Source organism: Lithobates pipiens, unplaced genomic scaffold, assembly GCF_037356315.1.
Source record: "Lithobates pipiens isolate NorthernLeopardFrog02 unplaced genomic scaffold, aLitPip1_a1.2 Scaffold_19, whole genome shotgun sequence".
NCBI classification, from domain to species: Eukaryota; Metazoa; Chordata; class Amphibia; order Anura; family Ranidae; genus Lithobates; species Lithobates pipiens.
Genome location: NW_027507764.1, coordinates 249,900,958 through 249,920,370, shown reverse-complemented (window position 1 = coordinate 249,920,370; position 19,413 = coordinate 249,900,958). Strand labels below are relative to the sequence as shown.

Genomic DNA, 19,413 nt, shown 5'->3' with positions numbered 1-19,413 from the left:
CAAAGGAGGGGGTGGGAAATTTATGTTAAGCATGGCACTTTATATTCTTTTATGATTTGGTCACTTATACATATATATGAACGTGTGAAGGGTGAAATAGAAGTGTAATTTCCCATTGTAAGATTAGATTGTAACATAGCAGCTGTCAGGTCACCTGAGACCAGGTGACAGATGCACTCCATAGGGATCGGAAGTGCACCACTAAGATAGTGGACCCCAGGACTGACTGCTGTGGATTGTACCCAGGGAGGTTCAGGAAGCAGGTCTACTGGATCATAAATACAGATCCCAGTTGGAGCTAGAGCATAGATTCTCCAGGGCGCAGAGTCTAAGAGCCAGCAGGTGTTCTCCAGAGTATCTAGTGGTGAGGATGGACTGCTCTGCAGTTTGGCTCCAGGTCGTGGCCCCTAGGGTCTCACAGCTCATGCCCACGATTGACTACAGGAGAAGGAAACAGCAGGCTGGAACAACAATGATAGTAAAGGGATAAGGCAGAGGTCAGGGCAACTAGCAGACAAGAACAACAGAGTACACGCCAAAGGTTCAGGGTCACAGGCAGACAGGGATAGTCGGGACATGCCAATAGGTCAGGGTCATGAGCAGACAGGAATAGTCGAGAACACGCCAAGGTCGGTGACAGAGACAAATGTAGAGCACACGGCAAGCAAGAAACAGGAAGCCAAACACAGTGAATACACAATGGTTGATCATCACCGCTGGCTTGCAGTGCACAGGTTAATATAGGGTTCCCCAATAGGGCCTGGGGTAGAGCCATGCTTAGAGGAGAGGTTATAAAAACCACCAGGTGGAAGTGGCTGGCCTCTTAGTCTGAACACACGAGGAGAGGTAAGTAGACAGAGGAAGATTACTGCATAACCATAACAGCAGCTCACAAAGTAATAACGTAAACCATAGAAATTTGTATTAAGAAATGTACTTGTTAATTTGTGATTTCTACAGTATACAGTATCTACTTCAATAAATCACACAAAATACAGTATATCAAGTTTATTACCTTTATTTAGGAATGTATAGCAAATATTTTACCGGATTTATTCACAGACACAGTCAAGATCTTATCTATGTTTCATTTACGTTATTTTACATTCCCCTCTTTTTAGTGGTATTTTTGCCAGAAGTCTTGACAAGCCAGAATCTCTTCATACTAATATGTTACAGTCTAAAATACGAATATATTCCCTTGCACCATAAATTAAACATGAGTACACACTGTTTGCAAAATCCACGGCTCTTTACATCATTTTAAATTCAGAAGAGAATAAATAATATCAGGTAGATAATGCCAAACACAGGAAATCCATGGAATCAAATATTAAAGGACTTCCATATTTCTGCTGTAAAAGAAACAGAAATAGAAAGGATAGAAAAAACATGCAAACAGTGGTAAATATGCCATCACTTTTTAAAGGGTCAGTCCATCAAAACTGTTATTTCAGTTTTTTTGCAGATGCTACAAAGGTAAATCACCTTTCAATGTGATGCCCATTGTGAGAGCTTTTGTTACATTTCCTGCAGACTTTTTTTTACTTTTGATCCTGGACAACGCAGCATGGGGAGCACCTAAAGCCGCGTACACACGGGCGGACTGTATGGCCTACTTAGTCCGTCATACAATCCGACGGACAGTCCGTCTAACTTTTGAATGAACGGACTTGACCACACACGGATGCACAAACAGTCCGTCGAAAGCTTGCGCGATGATGTGTACAGCACGTACGACGGGACTAGAAATAGGAAGTCCAATACACAGCAATGCACCCTTCCGCCGTGTAAATCCTTTCTGAGCATGCGCCATTCTTAGTCCGTCGAACTAGCCTACTGACGAGCGGATTGCTTGCTGAAACCAAAGTATGACGGACAGAATTTTGAAAAATCCGAAATACTTAGTACGCCAGACTGCACGCTGAAAAAGTCAGCTGAAGCCCACACACGAGCGGACTGTCCGCTGAAATGTGTTTCGACGGACTAAGTAGGCCATACAGTCCGCCTGTGTGTACGCGGCATAAGACTTCCAGGTTGACAGAAACAGATTAAGAAGTGCAGTTAAATGGTTATGTTACCTCCAGGATGTCTTTCTTTAACAAAATTAACATTTACGGTTTTTACAATCTTTCATTATAAGATTTTTCTTTAATCTCCTATTACTTAGTTGGCTGTTTTTCAGTCCTTTCCAAAATTCCTATATATTTTTTTTCACCATTTTAAATTTGCAGTTGATCCTCGCATGTTGCAATTTTGTTAAGACCCTTTTGTAATATGTTTCTATCCTATTGGATTTTAATAAGTCATCTCCAAAATTACAATAACTATTCTTTGCCCAACATCAAGATTGTTCAGTGTTATGTAGTATTTTGACTTATTTTGAAATACTTTGAAAACACAATTTAGGCTTGCATTTCTATAAATATCCAGTTCTATTTTTGTATATTTCCTAAAAATGTAAAGGCCACATATTTTTGTTTTTTGAACACGGTAGGGAATAGTTTCTTTTTGTAGTATATTTTTATGGCAAGAAGATCTTGCTGTTTAAACAGAATCTTCACTCAAGCACTGTGGTGTCCTGAAGCTCCCCTGCTGGCTGCAGACATCTTCAGTCTGTTTGCTGGTACTGGTTTTAAACTATCCATGTCCCCTGCTGATATCGCTGCTTGTGGAAGAGAATTCCACATTCTTACTGCTCTGACAGTAAAGAACCCTCTATGCAGTTTAAGGTTAAACCGCTTCTTGGCTTTTCTCCAATCAGCTGGTACCATTCCAGTTGGTAAACTGTCAATAAAAATTAGGAACAATGGTCTAGCTATCACCTGGCTGAGTTATTTAAGGACCCTCCGGTGTAAGCCATCTGGTCCTGGTGGCTTATTCAAGTTTTTCCAGTCTTTTTCTGATACTGTCTTCTGTTAGCCATGAGGGTTCATTCTATGACATTGTATTAACATTACAGTCTTGGTTACTATACCCCCCCCCCATTTCCTTTGTGAAAACTGAGGAGAAGTATACATTTAACACCTTTACCTTCTCTATATCTTTTGTAACCATACTCCCTTCATCATCCTTTATGGGGCTAATATGTTCTGGCCCACTTTCTTACTGTTTGCATATTTAAAGAATTGCTTTTTTTTTTTTTTTTTTACACTCCTCTGCCATGTGCCTTTTGTGGTCTATTTTAGCTGCCCTGATTGTGCTCCACCATTTCATATTGCATTCTTTGCATAGTTGGAATGCTGACAATGACCCCTCAGGCTTCAGCTGCTTTCAGCTGCAGAGTAGAGACACAGTGGGGTTGATTTACTAAAACTAGAGAGTGCAAAATCTCGTGCATCTCTGCATAGAAACCAATCAGCTTCCATTTTTTTTTGTCAAAGCTTAATTGAACAAGCTGAAGTTACAATGCACAGCTGCATCAGATTTTGCACTCTCCCGTTTTAGTAAATCAACTCCAGTACGTCTCTGCATTAAAAATCCTGCCTATTCCACATTTTCTTAATTTCTACTTTAAAGTGGTTGTAAACCTCAGTGATGAAATCTAAGGAAAGCACATACTGTATATCTGTAGTGGTTACTCATTTCTCTCCAAGGCTCCAAGTGTTGTTTCTCTCAGGTGCTTCAAACCTCTGTTATCAGCATGAGTCACTTCTGAGAAGTTTACTTGACACATGAGATAAAATTTGTGTCGGGAGGGAGCTCAGCATACAGCTTGTCTATTCACAACCCAGTTCTTCTGCTGTGTGAAGGGGAGGTATATGCCTTCCCTCCAATCAGTGCTCACACACTGTAACTGCAGCCTCTCTGCCCTCTCGAAGGGATGTAGGGAAGAAAGGGCTGTAGACACATACAGTCCCTTGCAAAAGTATTCACCCCCTTGGCATTTTTCATGTTTTGTTGCCTCACAACCTGGAATTAACATGGATTGTTTGAGGATTTGCATCATTTCATTTATAGAACATGCTCACAACTTTAAAGAGTTTTTTTTAATTGCAAACAACAAATAGGACAAAATAACAGAAAAAGTCAATGTGCATAACTATTCACCCCCCTAAAGTTAATACTTTGTAGAGCCACCTTTTGCGGCAATCACAGCTCCAAGTCACTTTTGATAAGTCTCTATGAGCTTGCCACATACGACTGGGATTTTTGCCCATTCCTCCTTGCAAAACTGTTCCAGCTCCTTCAAGTTGGATGGTTTGCTCTTGTGAACAGCAATCTTTAAGACCCCTTTCACACTGGGGCACTTTGCAGGCACTACAGTTCTAAAAATAGCGCCTACAAGTGCGCATGCGCGGGATCTCGGACGCAGACGTGCTCTGAGAGAGCTCCGCACGATCCGGCCCAAATTTAGCTAAAATCAGCGCAGCCAGCGGGACAGCAGTGGCGAAAACGGCGGAGGGAAGTTCCGGAGAGGGTGATGAACAGGCGGGCTCGGGGCCAGCCGAAAAAAGGACAGCGTAAAGCCCTTATATTCACCGGGGGTCCGGGTCCTCTCCGGAGCGCAGGCCGCAATCCAAGATGGCGCCGGGACGCCGAGACACGCGAGGCCCGGCCGGAGCTGCAGCCTTCCTGAGGGATGGAGCCAGCAGAACACCTCTGAAGATCCCCAGGGATCCGTTCTCCTCGCAATCTTCCGGGGACATGGAGGAAGAACAGCAGGGTGAGTCCCGCTCACATCCCCCTTCCCCAGCCATAGATGAAGATGCACAGGAACTGGTGGGCTCCCCTGAATCCTCTATGGATAAGAATATGGCTGAGCTGGCAGAGGCCATGTCTAGCCAACTTAGCTCTGCTTCTATAGCACCCCAGCCAGCTTACTATTCCGGGGACACAGTGTTACTAGCTCGGTTCTCCACAATGCTACAACAGGAGCTTTCTAAGGCCTGCACTCTGCTTACCACGGATCTAAAGAAGGACATCCACAGTATTGGTGAGAGATTTGACATTGTTGAAGCTAAAGTTGAAGGAACTGTTAAAAGGGTTAATCAGAATACCCATATGCTCACAGACCTCCAGGAGAGGCTGGAGGATGCCCTCGCTAAAATAGAGGACTTGGAAAATCGCTCTCGTAGATACAATGTGCGTATCCGTGGCCTGCCTGAAACGCATACCGATTTGGAAGGGGCAATGCAGGAGTTAATGAAGGACTTAGTCCCAGACATAGCACCGCATCACATGGAAATTGACTGCATTCATAGGGCCCTTACTGCCCCTAGACCTGATGGCCTGCCTCGTGATGTTATTGTTAAACCACACTACTACCAAATTAAGGAGAAGTTGATGTTTGCTGCCCGCAGCCGACAGGACTTGACTCTAAGGGGGTCGTCCATTCAGCTGTTTACCGACCTTGCCCCTTCAACGGTACAAAAGCGCAGAAATTTGAAACCCCTGCTGCAACATCTCATCAACCAACAGATTAGATATCGGTGGGCCTTCCCCTTTAGACTGTCTTTCACCTATAAGGGGAAATCCTATTCATTTTCCACGTTGCCGGAGGGAGAAGAATTGCTACTTAGTTTGGGCATCATCTCAAGGGACTCATCTGCCTCCTCTCCTCCGACTCAAGCACACCGCTCACTCTCCCCACTTTGGACGGAGCGTAAGCGGAACCCACCTAGAGGAGCCCCCCGGAAGACCAGGAATCCCGAGAATACACTTTTATGCCCTCCTTGAAATTCTGGACTGGCCGCTTGCGGCTGAAGGGATACTACTATTTTTTTTTTTTTTGCTTGAGGGACACTCCTGAGTCCGTCTGTACCTACGTGACTGCGTAGTCACCCTGTTAGCACAACCATAGTGCAGTTTCCTATTTTTTGGATTTACTCCACCCGAAACGGTTCTTCCATGACTGACTTAAAGTTAATGTGCTTTATCTTTATTGGTTTTATTTTTATAATTACTCTATATTTTTGGACATGTTCTACAGCGTCCTCATAGTTTGAGGTTTACACTTTGTTTCTATATAACATGGGGAAATGGGGTCTGTCCTATGGAGAGGCCCATGGGCCTCCCCCGGGGGAGGGGTGCTGGGGCGGGAGGGAACCATTAGGTGCCTGCTTGCACTGGGGCCGTTGCCCTCGAGGTGGGATGACTCGCGAAGCTAGTGTAACTCATTGTCCGACAGCATGCGAAACCTAAATCCACGCCGCTGGCATGCTATGGAGCTAGGGCCCTTTGGGCCGGATCGGGAATCCATGCTGCTCCTTTGCAAGACTACCTTCTCTCTCTGGAGAAGAGGTACCCTTGCCACTACCGGAAAGGACACTCTATCCGTCAGGGATTATTTCCCACATTGTTCTACAGTTTACACGAGTTTACTGGCATAAGTTTCTGGGCCTACGGCCCTTGTCCTGTATGTTCACTAATTCTCTGTTTTTTCTCATTTTTCTCTTTTTCCTCTCTCTTTCTACCTTCTATCTTCCCCGAGCTGTAGTCCTGAATCTAACCTACGTGCGCTGGTATTGGAAGCCTGCGGAAGGTGATTCCCATGTATTGAAGGCTATGCCCGATCTTCCGATGCAACAAGGTAAGAGTGCTCTGCCCTACCACGATGGCTAAGTCGTATTCGTCCGACTTTTCAGTGATCACACATAATGTCCATGGCTTTAATTCCCCTACTAAAAGGACTAAAGCCTTCCAATTTTATCACAAGCAGAAAATAGATATTCTATTACTGCAAGAAACGCATTTTTCTAAGACGTCAGCTCCGCGTTACCTTAGTGTTAAATACCTGCAGTTTTACCTGGCAAATGGACCCGATAAAAAGGAGGGGGTGGCTGTGGCTTTTTCTAGACGTACCCCTTTTACGCCCATAACCATAATTAAGGATAAAGGCGGCAGATACATCATGGCCGTGGGACGTATACATGACCAACTGGTATCCTTTATATCTTATTATGCTCCAAACTCAGGACAGGTGGAATTTTTTAACAAAATGTTGAGGACATTGATGCCCAAAGTCCAGGGGCAGGTGATTTTGGGGGGAGATAGTAATGTCCCGCTGGACAGAATTATGGATAAATCCAACCCTGACAGACCCACTCTCAAGAGACCACCGACTGGGAGCAATAGGGTGGCTAGGCTCTTACATCTCTACGATTTAATTGACGCTTGGAGGGAGTCCAATCCCACGACTAGAGATTATACGCATTATTCGCAGGTACATCATACATATTCCAGGATAGACCATATCCTGGTCCGCACGCCCCTACTCCCATATCTAACGTCGGTATCAATACTGTCCACCCCCTGGTCGGATCATTCTCCGATCAGGATGTCATTGACTGGGTTATGGTCCAAGGCTTCCCCGGCCCCGTGGCGTCTGAATGCTAGTCTGTTAAAAGACCCCGTTTTGTTCGCTGAGATAGACAAAGCATTACAGCAGTTTTTTGCGGGTAATAAATCCTCAGACACATCACCCGCGATTAATTGGGCAGCTCACAAGGCCACGATTAGGGGCATTATGATACAATTAGGCTCTAGACAAAAACGAGCACGTGACCATGCGATTCGGCAATTAGAAACCAAATTGGACCAGCTACTCCGGGAACAACATGCTCACCCGCACTGCGACATTAGACATACGATTGATGATGTTAGACTGGAACTGAACTTAGCTCTGACGACTCAGGCTGAAAAACATATTGGCTGGACTAAGCATAGATACTATACAATGGGTGACAAACCGAATACTATGCTGGCCAGGAAACTGGTTCCCCGACCACATACACCTACGTTGCCAAAACTGAGGCTTTCTACGGGTCGCTCTACGCAAAACCCTGAACTTATTTTACAGGAATTTTATAAGTTCTATTCCAAGCTTTATGGCTCACAGACTGCGTACGATTCTCGTAAAGCTGATCTCTTTTTCCGTGATGTTCCGCTGCCTCAATTGACACGAGCACACGCGGATCTAATGGAGGCGGAATTCACGGAATTAGAGATTAAAATGGCGATTAAGTCACTCCACCCCTCGAAGGCACCGGGACCAGATGGATTTCCAGGCCAATATTATAGGAAATTTCAGGATGTTCTGATTCCTCACCTGTGCTCTTATTTTAATGAGCTCCGGAGGGGAAGCAAGATACCCTTACATGAAAATGTGGCTTATCTTAGTGTCATTCCTAAACCGGGCAAGGATCACGGGGACTGTGCGAACTATCGACCGATCTCCCTGATCAACACTGACCTAAAGATTTTAACGAAAGTCTTAGCATTTAGACTTAACACTTTTCTGCCAAACTATATTCACCCTGACCAGGCCGGTTTTGTCCCGCTTAGACAGGCATCGGATCAGACCCGCAGGCTAATTAATCTTATATCAGCAGTACAGTCGGACTGGGATGGTGGAGGCACTAGACGGGGAATGCTGCTATCGTTGGATATTAAGAAAGCGTTCGATTCCCTTTCTTGGGAATATTTATTTGCGGTCCTCAGTAGGTATGGTTTTGGTGAGCGCTTTCTGACTCTCCTTGGTGCGCTTTATGACACACCATCGGCATCGTTGATGCTGCGGGGATATTCCTCTGAGCCTCTACCGATTAGACGGGGCACGAGACAGGGCTGTCCACTGTCCCCGCTCCTGTTTGTTCTTGCAATAGAGCCACTGGCCATTAGGATCAGGGAATGTCAGGATGTTCAGGGGATTAGGTGCGGAAATAGAGATCATAAATGCCTACTGTTTGCTGACGATCTCATGCTCACGCTGACGTCACCAATTACTTCCCTCCCAAACCTATATGCGATTCTTCAACCCTTCTCCGAAATCTCAGGGTTAAGAGTTAATCAGTCCAAATCTAAAGCGCTCAATCTTTCCCTGTCAGAGGCCACACAGAAAGCTATAGAGAGCACATACCAGTTTAAGTGGGAGTCGGAGGCCCTGCCTTATCTTGGTGTTAATCTGACCTCGACTATCCAGCAGTTATACAGGCAGAATTACCCCCCACTCTACAAGACACTGGCAATGGACCTAGCTAAATGGCAGCTACACCCTCCATCGTGGTTCAGCAGATTACACTCTATTAAAATGAATGTGTTACCTAGAATACTGTATCTGTTCCGTACCCTACCAGTGGCTATTCTGCGGAGGGATCTACAACTGTTGCAAAATGATATTCTTAGGTTTATTTGGGGACACAAGAGGCCCAGGGTGAACAGGAGTACAATGTTCACCCAAAGGAAGCAGGGGGGTCTGGGCCTGCCGGACTTGCAGAAATACTATCATGCGGCTCAGCTGGCCCATCTTACTAGATACCACTCTAGCCACGCACATGCTATCTGGATGGACATGGAATCTTATTCCTGTCGCCCCTCACAGGTTTCACAGTTACTATGGCTTCCAATGAAGGATAGACCGCTGATATTGTGTCCTACCCTGTCACTGGCTCTGGCTATATGGGACAGGCTGTCCAAATTATACAAATTCAGATCGCCCCACAACCCGCTGGCGCCACTACTAAATAACAATGAGTTCACCCCGGGCCTCTCTCCTCAACTGTTCAGTTGGTGGACAAATAAAGGGCTATTGCGCATTGCAGACCTATGTGACCGTAGGGGTATACTTTCTGAACAAGCTCTAACTGAAAAATTTGATATGCCGTGTTCGGAGAGGTTTCGATGTGCCCAATTAAGGCATTTTGTGCAGAGTATGGTCCGTAGAGGAGACCTGGGTTCCCTGACTCCCATGGAACAGTTGAGTATGCAATATGACAAAATAAGAGGCCATTTATCTGCCATCTATGCATTACTTAGGGGGCCAAGGAAGAAGTTGAGTTATATGCTTCAGTGGGAGCAGGACATTCAGGAATCCTTTGATTTAGATGACTGGTGTACACTCTCCGAGACGGCATATCGCTCTCTCGCCAACACATCGGTGATAGAGGCCAATTACAAGGTATTGTTGCGGTGGTACATGGTCCCAGCCAGGTTGGCCGCTTTTGTTCCGGGAGCACTGTCCCATTGTTTTAGGGGATGCGGCCAGGTGGGGACCACCTACCATACCTGGTGGTCATGCCCGAAGGTCAGAAGGTTTTGGATTAGAGTCTTTAATTTTGTCTATACTATCACAGGATTGAACCTGAGGAAATCACCTAAGCTGGCCCTCCTGGGGGGCAAGGCGACAGAGGCTTCCAGGCCTCAGCAGCGGCTCCTTACCTTTATATTTATTTCAGCGAAGATCACTATAGCTCGTAACTGGAGATCAGCCGCACTACCGATAGCCCAGCTTAAACATAAAATGTCATGGCTAATGCTAAACGAACGGTTATCCGCATTGTCACAAGACAGGATGAAAATGTTTCATAAAATTTGGGATCCATGGATTGTCTATCTAACTAATGGTTCCGGGACACATGCTGTTTAAAATTGTCATGGTAGCATGAGTTTGTGGATCCAGGACTACGGCTCCCCCCCCCCCCCCACTCAGTTCTTCCCCTTTCCTTCTTTTTTCTATCTTTTTCCATTCGCTACTCTTTTCTCTTTCCCTGCTATAGGGTCCTTCTTCTTTTCTTTACTGTTCTATGTTGAATTCTTCACATCTCTCATTCAGCGGTGTTAGCAAAATAATTGGGTATTTCCATAACTCAAGAGGCATCAGCTCCGGCGGCTGGGATCCTATGTGATCCGGGGTTACTGGATATGGCACCTAATTCGAAGCCGCCAACATGTTTACGGAGCGGACTGGTGTGTTAGCCCATTTTACATTATGCTTAATGTACTAAGTTGCCGCATTAATGAGACTATTGCTTGTATTGTACTGAAAACCTTTAATAAAAATTATTGAAACATAAAAATAGCGCCTACAAAGAGCCCTGAAACAGCCGCTGCTGTGTCTCCAGTGTGAAAGCCCCGAGGCTTTCACACTGGAGCGATGCTCTAGCAGCATCTTTGGAGTGGGGAAGGAGCAGTGTATACACCGCTCCTTCACCTCTCCTGCCCATTGAAATCAATGGGGCATCACAGCTATACTGCTGGCAAAACGCTGCTGCAGTAGCGTTTTGTGGTGGGTTTAACCCTTTCTTGGCCGCTAGCAGGGGGCTAAAATCACCCCGCTAGTGGCCGAATACCACCACTAAAACTACGGTAAAGCGCTGCTAAAAATAGCGCTGTTTTACCGCCGATGCCGCTCCTGCCCCAGTGTGAAAGGGGCCTAAGTCTGACCACAGATTTTCTATTGGATTGACATCTGGGCTTTGACTAGGCCATTCCAACACATTTACATGTTTCCCCTTAAACCACTCAAGTGTTGCTTTAGCAGTGTGTTTGGTGTCATTGTCCTGCTGGAAGGTGAACCTCCGTCCTAGCCTCAAATCACACACAGACTGGTACAGGTTTTGCTCAAGAATATCCCTGTATTTAGCATCATCCATTTTTTCCTCAACTCTGACCAGTTTCCCAGTTCCGACTTCTGAAAAACATGGCGTTCTTTGGGTGATGTGATGTGTTGGGTTTGTGCCAGACATAGCATTTTTGTGATGGCCAAAAAGTTAACTTTTAGTCTCATCAGACCTTCCTCCATACATTTTGGGAGTCTCCCACATGTCTGTTCGCAAACTCAAACGTGCCATTTTGTTTTTTTGCAGAAAGTAATGGCTTTCTTCTGGCCATTCTGCTATAAAGCCCAACTCTATGGAGAGTACGACTTATTGTCGTCCTATGTACAGATACTCCAGTCTCTTTTGTGGAACTCTGCAGCTCTTCCAGGGTTACCTTAGGTCTCTGTGCTGCCTATCTGATTAATGCCCTCCTTGAGTTTTGGTGTGTGGCTGTCTCTTGGCAGGTTTTCTGTTTGCTGACATACTGTATGCACATGCCAATTATCAGTTTTTAATTTCTGAAAAATAGTTTTATGTATATATTTTTCTAATTTTACTTCACCAACTTAGACTATTGTGTTCTGATCCATCACATATAATTCAGATTACAAAAAAACATTGAACTAAAGGCTGTAATGTAACAAAATGGGTAAAAAGCCAAGGGGGGTGAATACTTTAGCAAGGAACTGTATGTAGGAGGATTTGTTTCATCTCTGTGTATCATCGGAGGTTGTTGACTTCACTAGGTATATGAGAGGGTTTATAATCACTTTATGTATTCAAGACAAATAAGATGCCAGGGGCTGACTCAGCCCATCAAGGTTTACCTAGAACTGAAATATTACTTGTTTGGTGATCTGACCCTTAAAGTACAACATAATAAATAATATTCAAAATAAATATGGATTATACTCAAAATAAAATTTTGCAAATTAACAAAATCAAAAAGCACCATATTCAACAGGATTAGCAAAACCCAGTTACTTTTAAAAATGTACAACCCCTTTTGTGTAAAAAGCAAAATAAATATAAAAGACATGTTGTAATTTTTCTTATTTCTATGACACATGAGTATCAGTGATACACCCTCAATGTATCTCATTCTTGTGCTGGTAAGTTAAGGGAATATGTGGAAGATTTCTCTTCACTTTATGCCCAAGAGGCATAAGACAAAGTAAAATGAGATATTTAAAAGGAAGAGGATATCTCTCCTTAGACAGTTGTCACCAGAAAAGGTTTCCTCATTAGATGATTTCCCTCACTTTGTCTATGACAAGTATTTTGAATTCTCCATTATTTTCTGTATTGGGGACAATGGTCATAGGACAAATAGAGCAGTTGAGTTTCCTCAAAGGGGATGGAGACGGAAATAAAAACCTTAAGAAGTCCTTACCCTTCCAGATTCTATCCAAAACCTAAAAAAATAAATAAAAAAAGGTTCTGGCCTTCAATATACTACAATTGCACCTCAGACTTATGTTTGATGTATACACCAGAACAAAAGCTGTCACCAAACTGAAGACAGAAATAACAACACAAGCTCATGCCACTGTCTGTACTGGCTCCTAATACCCACATATGTGTAATACATAGACTTTAAATATAGACCTCTCTTGCTAGCTTATAGTAAACTTTTTTAATAGTTTCTACAGACTGTCTGTGATTTTAAGGACAGTTTCCATCCTTTTGTTAAAATGTTTGAGCTGGACAAAAAATTTTAGGCTCAATTGTGCAAAGAAAGCTTTCATTGTTTTGCAAGGTGCAAACTAAAATAACAGTTAGCAAATATAGTGGAGAGGTTGGAGATGGGCATATAATTTTCCAGGCTACAAGTTTTGGGATGCAGATTAGCTGTTCCCCCATTGAAAGAGCGTAAAATATTATAGCTCATATTTTTGAGTGAACCTTTTTTTTTACCTTTAGGCGTTCACCTTTAGGATTGCAGGCACAATTACCAGAATGGTGTTCTTCAACTAAGGCCAGTTTTGAGATTACTCGAATAAACAGATATTAAGGGAATGCATAGAAAACTCACAGCCCAGTGAAAAAAAGTGGCTCAGCTATGCTATGTCTAAGGAGAACTAGATCCTCCTATCCTTTCATTAGCCAAACACAGTGCCATCTTGGTCTCTATTTAGATTTGGATGTAGCATACTTATAAAACCATTAAATCTGTGGGTTTAGTTCTGCTTTAAGAACAGGGTGAAATCAAAACCTCCCCTGTCCTTCAAATATTGAGAAATCTGTTTTGAATGGAGCTAATCTTTAAATATTGTTATACCCTTTACATGATATACATTAGTCAGTCCATCCTTATCTTATTGTATATTACATGTGTATAATATGATAAGTGGTCAGACAGGCTAGGCAGTGAGCGCCTTATGAAGATACCACATACAACAATAGGAAATGTAGATATGACCAGAACAGAAATCTAACTTTGTTTAGGGCCCATTTCTACTGATGAGGTTTAAAAACACATATTCTGCTTCCAGTTTTCCATGCAGGGACATTGTAAACAAATGAGAGTGTATTTTTTTAAAAACAGATAAATTGCTGCAGTTTACATTTTGCCACACCACAACAGAAAAACATAGAAGGAAAATGAACCATTAAATACAGTGGTAGCGACCCTTTCTTGCTGCTTTAGTGCAATATACAGGCAAACTGCCACAGTGGAAATGGTCCTTCGAATTCAAACTCCATCCAAAACAGTTTTGTTACACTTGGAATACAGTTACATCATATCAGGTTTTATTGAGGTCTATGTCCTCATTGAGGAGATGTTCTCTCCCTTGGGTGGTCAATAGGACAGGGAGTAAGGGGAATATCTTCAATGGGGAAATAAAAATCTGAGAGATGATAATTTTCTTCCTCACTGCATACTAAATAAAAACATAACGTCGAAATTGGATTTCTATTTTAAAAATATATTTGTTACCTTTTAAGCTAAGAATGATTCATTATACATACAGTACATTGAACATTTTTTTTTTCTCAAACCGTATATTACATTCTTGTATTCTGCACATATTTAAATATAACTTCCAAAAATGTATTTAAATACAATTATTTTATTTTTATCAGTTTATATTTTACTGTAATAAAATATTTTCATATGATCAATGATGCCAGTCATTGGCTGATTTTTTTTTTTAAATGTTCTCATTTTGAGATCAGTATATAGAGTCAATAATGTTTACCCATTTGGCGGGAGCCAAATGTCATGTATTATAGCAGTATTGTTACCTCTATTATATATTACAGCTTCCCCCTGTCTATTGTTTTAATGGACGCAGGCAGACAAAGGCATTGCCAAGTCCTTCACAACCAGTGTCATCACTGCCCCTATTTACTTACATGGCTGGGAATCATGGTCCTGACCACATGTATGGTCAATTACATCATTGGGAGATCCTGCCTACTTGTATATAACAGCTGTCATCCACTGGACTTTCCATTCAGTGGGTGACACACAAATAAGCAGGTTGTGCCTCAGTGGCCGCATTTTTTTTTCTTTTGGCATGTTGTTGGCCAGTGGGGCATTGTGACTGACATGAATCTGCCTCACTGGACAAAATTATTATTGAATATGGATTTACAACAAGGGACTCATTTGGGGGATTTATATTTCTCTTAATGAAGGAATTTTCCATCATTTGGGTGTCTCTATTTCTAGACTACAACTTATTTGGTAACTGAGTAGGGGTAACCCATACACATTCACCTAGGGGGACTGGCAGTATTGGTTATTGCTATTGTTAAATTAAGCTTCCAGATTCAGATAAGCCCCCTCCCCTGCCTGCAGACTCCCACAATTACAGGGCAAGGGAAGAAGACTTTGTCCTCATCATCATGGGTACAAAGTGCTCTGCCAGGGATTCCTATATGGCACATGGTCATCTACACAGTTCCTGGCCAGCCAGGCTGTATGCTTGGATTAAGGGTTTGGTAAGGGTTTTTAAAGGGACCATGTGAATTTTTTTTTTGTGTGGTGTCCCCTTTAAAATCTGTATGAGACCTAAATGGTCTGGTGTGTGAGGTACCTCCTTAGAAATCATACACTCAAAGAGTCTGGCATGTAATTTTTTAGATCCTTGTTGTAGGTTGTGGTAACATTAGCAAAGAAAAAAACACAGACCAAATGTTTCCCAAAATACATGGCAGACCCCTCCTAGCTGCTTGAAAAGCATGTGATAAAAAAAAACTCCCCACTAACCATGTGTTTTTATCAACACCCCCCCCCCCCCCGACCGCAAATCTAAACAAGTGCGGACATAAACAAACTAAAAAAAGAAGAGACACACCAAAGCACACAGGCCTTGTGAAACATGTGAGACAAGCATAACAAAGGCACTTATCAACTTGTCAATAGTATTTTTATGCTTCACACTTCCCAAGACCTCTGAACTTTAGCGTGTGTTACGCACATTTTTACACTTTGTTTTAACCCAACCCAAGACTTACCATAGCACATGTTCCAACTCATCCAACTTATCTGGTAACTTTTTGCTACATGTGTCTCATTTGGGAAGATTTTCCTTTAAAGTTCCGTAGGCAGAATATGAGAGGAAATCTCCCAAATTGAACAGAAGTCCTGTCCCCACTGCAGAATATTCCCTTACCTCATTTTTTTGTGATAACTAAATGATGTCCCCTCACTCTCCCTATCAGTCTCAGTGGTAACCAGGACCAGTACTGGGAAGTTGGATATTAAACTTTCCCAGCTCTATCCAAAGCAAAAAAATAAAAAATGCCACTTTAACACTTAACCCCTAATATAATCCTAAAACAAACTTCTTATGTTTCAAGACTTATTTGACCCAAACCTTAGCCTTAAACGTACTATTAAAATACCTAACACTTAATCATTCTTTTAGAACTAAAATCTATCTTTCAAGCCTAAAATTTAACCTTTAACCTAAACCTACCCCAATCCTCCACCCTACCTAACCATGAGCTTATACTGGGAACGTATCTCAACTACATTGCTGAGACAAGATGATCAATTTTGCAGGCCTATACCAAGTATTCCCAAATATTTCAAGCATCAGTTAGTTTCTCACTTATTGCATTAATATACTCTTCTAGGGTCAAAATTGAAAGGCTCCCTGTTTGTGAAGGTGTTTTGAAAATTGTATGTACTAAATGTGAATATGACAACTTAAAGTGAAAAATTGCATATAGACCGTCAATTTCTAGAAGTGAAGTTGAATGTAAATCAGATTTACTGCATCACTCCAGAATTCATCCGTAGCAACAGGCAAGGAGCCACTATTTACAGTGAAAGCTGCCCCTGCCCCAGCATCAGCAGTAAACAAAACCTGGTAGACATAATGATATGTTTGGAACAGTAATGTAGAATGCTGTTATAAGCAAAATATGGCACAAATAAAGACATTTGCATAAGGATTGCACTGATTCCATTGCTGACTTAGAATAGTCTTTGACCTTTACCCTTACATTATTTTTGTGCACCTTTTCTTGTGATGATTGAATAGAGCTACATTTTCTGCTGTTTTGGTTTCCTTTTGGTTTCTTTGGAACATTATTTCTCCAGAGATTCCTTGTTGCTGTGTACATTTTGTTGAGTCTCTTTTTGTATAAATGACACTTCTGTGCCAACTCTCAGCAAAGATGGGTAAGATGAACATGGTGAATTCAGCAGGTACATTCCGAACGTTGTCTGCAAAATAGTAAAAAGAATAAAGCAGGTTATAGGAATGTAAAACAGCTCTACAACAATAAGGCCTAGGTGACACTCAGGGTGAATTCTGGGTCATGCACTCCCATGGATTTCACATTGGGAGCAGTGGCTGTGTCTGGACAGTCCCCATGTGTCTCAAGTCAGCAGACAGTTATGGAACTGCTGGCATGGGGGATGTACATAATACCTGTGCATGCCTGTTCCGGTAAACACTGCCCTGCACATGGCATGGATATACACATGTGTATGAGGGCTAATAAATAGGAACCCTTTTATTTTAAAATTTTAACTTGTAAAGTTGCTTTAACTGATGCCATTTCCGGATCAAAGGTCAACACTTTGATCTGCTATCAATAAATCAAAGTATGTACAATGTAGCAAAATAACATTGCTACATTGTAGTCCACTATGATTTGCTGTTAAATGTGGCCAGGGAGCTGCAGTGCAGGAGGAGGAGCTGGGTGTACCACACACACAAAGTATTTACATAATGTTTTTTGGGTGTGTGTGGCAGCTTAGTCCAGGACTGATTAACCCATTGTTATAAAGGACTGTCAAACCTCAGTGCTCACTTAAGGATGGTATTTTTAGTGATGCTGCTCTCCTTGAGAAACACTAGAAACATAAAAAAAGGAGCAAACCCCTAGTGCATTACCTTTGACACCTTCAATTTTTTTTAATGAATTACCTAACCATTAGTTATTCCTAATCAACTCTTTCCTTTCCTTCTCCCCAAAGCTATTATTTTGCAGCTGATTTCTTTTTATTTATTTTTTATAATTATTTTTAAATGTTTTATTCATTTATTGACTTACATTTTTGTGGCACATTTAAAAAAAAATTTGATTTAATTTGTAAATAATATGATGGCTACAGGGCGGTTGCTTGACTCTGGGAGCACATACTATGACGTCCTCCCAGAATTCCACTCTTGCGCGCCCCCTGAGGCACGCACTCAAGAACATCCATGACGGAGCGATCACTTGTAAACAAACCGGCATCATGTCATGATGCCGGTTCCTCCCTCCCCTCTCTGTATCGATTAGTACAGTGGAGGGGAGAGATCGGTGGCAGCAGCGCTGTGGGCTGGATCTGTAGTGCCCACAGCGCTGCTCACTGACAATTAACCCTGCAATTCCCTGCCAATACTCTGCAATACCCAGCAATACACTGCCAATACTCTACAATAGCCAGCAATTCCCTGCCAATACTCTGCAATAGCCAGCAATTCCCTGCCAATACTCTGCAATACCCAGCAATGCTCTGCCAATACACTGCAATACCCTGTCAATACTCTGCAATACCCAGCAATACCCTGCCAATACTCTGCAATACCCTGCCAATACTCTGCAATACCCAGCAATGCCCTGCCAATACTTTGCAATACCCAGCAATACCCTGCCAATACTCTGCAATACCCAGCAACGCCCCGCAATTACCCAGCAATAACCTGCCAATACTCTGCAATACCCAGCAATACCATGCCAATACTCTGCAATACCCAGCAATTCCCTGCCAATACTCTGCAATACCCAGCAATGCCCTGCCAATACTCTGCAATACCCTGAAATACTCTGCCAATACTCTGCCATACCCTGAAATAATCTGCCATACCCTGAAATACCCTGCCAATACTTTACAATACCCAGCAATACTCTGGAATACCCTGCCAATACTCTACAATACCCAGCAATACTCTGGAATACCCTGCCAATATTCTGCAATACCCTGCCAATACTCTGCAATACCCAAGAATACTCTGCAATACCCAGGAATACTCTGCAATACCCAGGAATACTCTGCAATACCCTGCCATACCCAGCAATACCCAGACATACTCTGCAAAACCCAGACATACTCGGTGATACCCTGCAATACCCAGCCATACTATGCAATAACCAGCCATACTCTGCAATACCCAGACATACTCAGTAATACCCTGCAATACCCAGCCATACTCGATGACACCCTGCAATACCCAGCCATACTCGGTGATACCCTGCAATACCCAGCCATACTCTGCAATACCCAGCCATACTTTGCAATACCCAGCCATACTCGGTGATACCCTGCAATACCCAATCATACTCGATGATACCCTGCAATACTCTGTGATACCCAGCCATGCTCAGTCATACCCAGCCATACTCAGCCATGCTCAGCCATACTCAGGAATGCTCAGCCATGCTCGGCTGTACTCGGCCTCTGTATGTGGCCAGGCTGTGTAAGTCTCACACATGTGGTTTTGCCGTACTCAGGAGGAGTAGAAGAATCTATTTTGGGGTGTCATTTTTGGTATGTGCATGCTATGTGTTAGAAATATTGTATAAATGGACAACTTTGTGTTAAAAAAAAATGCATTTTAACCACTTCCCGCCCGCCGGCCGT

The 19,413-nt window shown here is 42.8% G+C and overlaps 1 protein-coding gene across 1 annotated transcript in view; it reads right to left on the bottom strand.

The window, feature by feature from the left end:
* Positions 1 to 1,002: 1,002 nt before the first annotated feature.
* The window catches only part of MOCOS (molybdenum cofactor sulfurase), a 752,911-nt gene continuing 734,500 nt past the window's right edge, over positions 1,003 to 19,413 (bottom strand). The window contains exons 15-16 of the mRNA XM_077491912.1: positions 10,790 to 17,004; positions 1,003 to 4,268 (exon numbers count right to left, since the gene is read on the bottom strand). Coding sequence (XP_077348038.1) covers positions 16,867 to 17,004 — 138 coding nt within the window. The 3' untranslated portion in view covers positions 1,003 to 4,268; positions 10,790 to 16,866. The remainder of the gene's footprint in view (positions 4,269 to 10,789; positions 17,005 to 19,413) is intronic.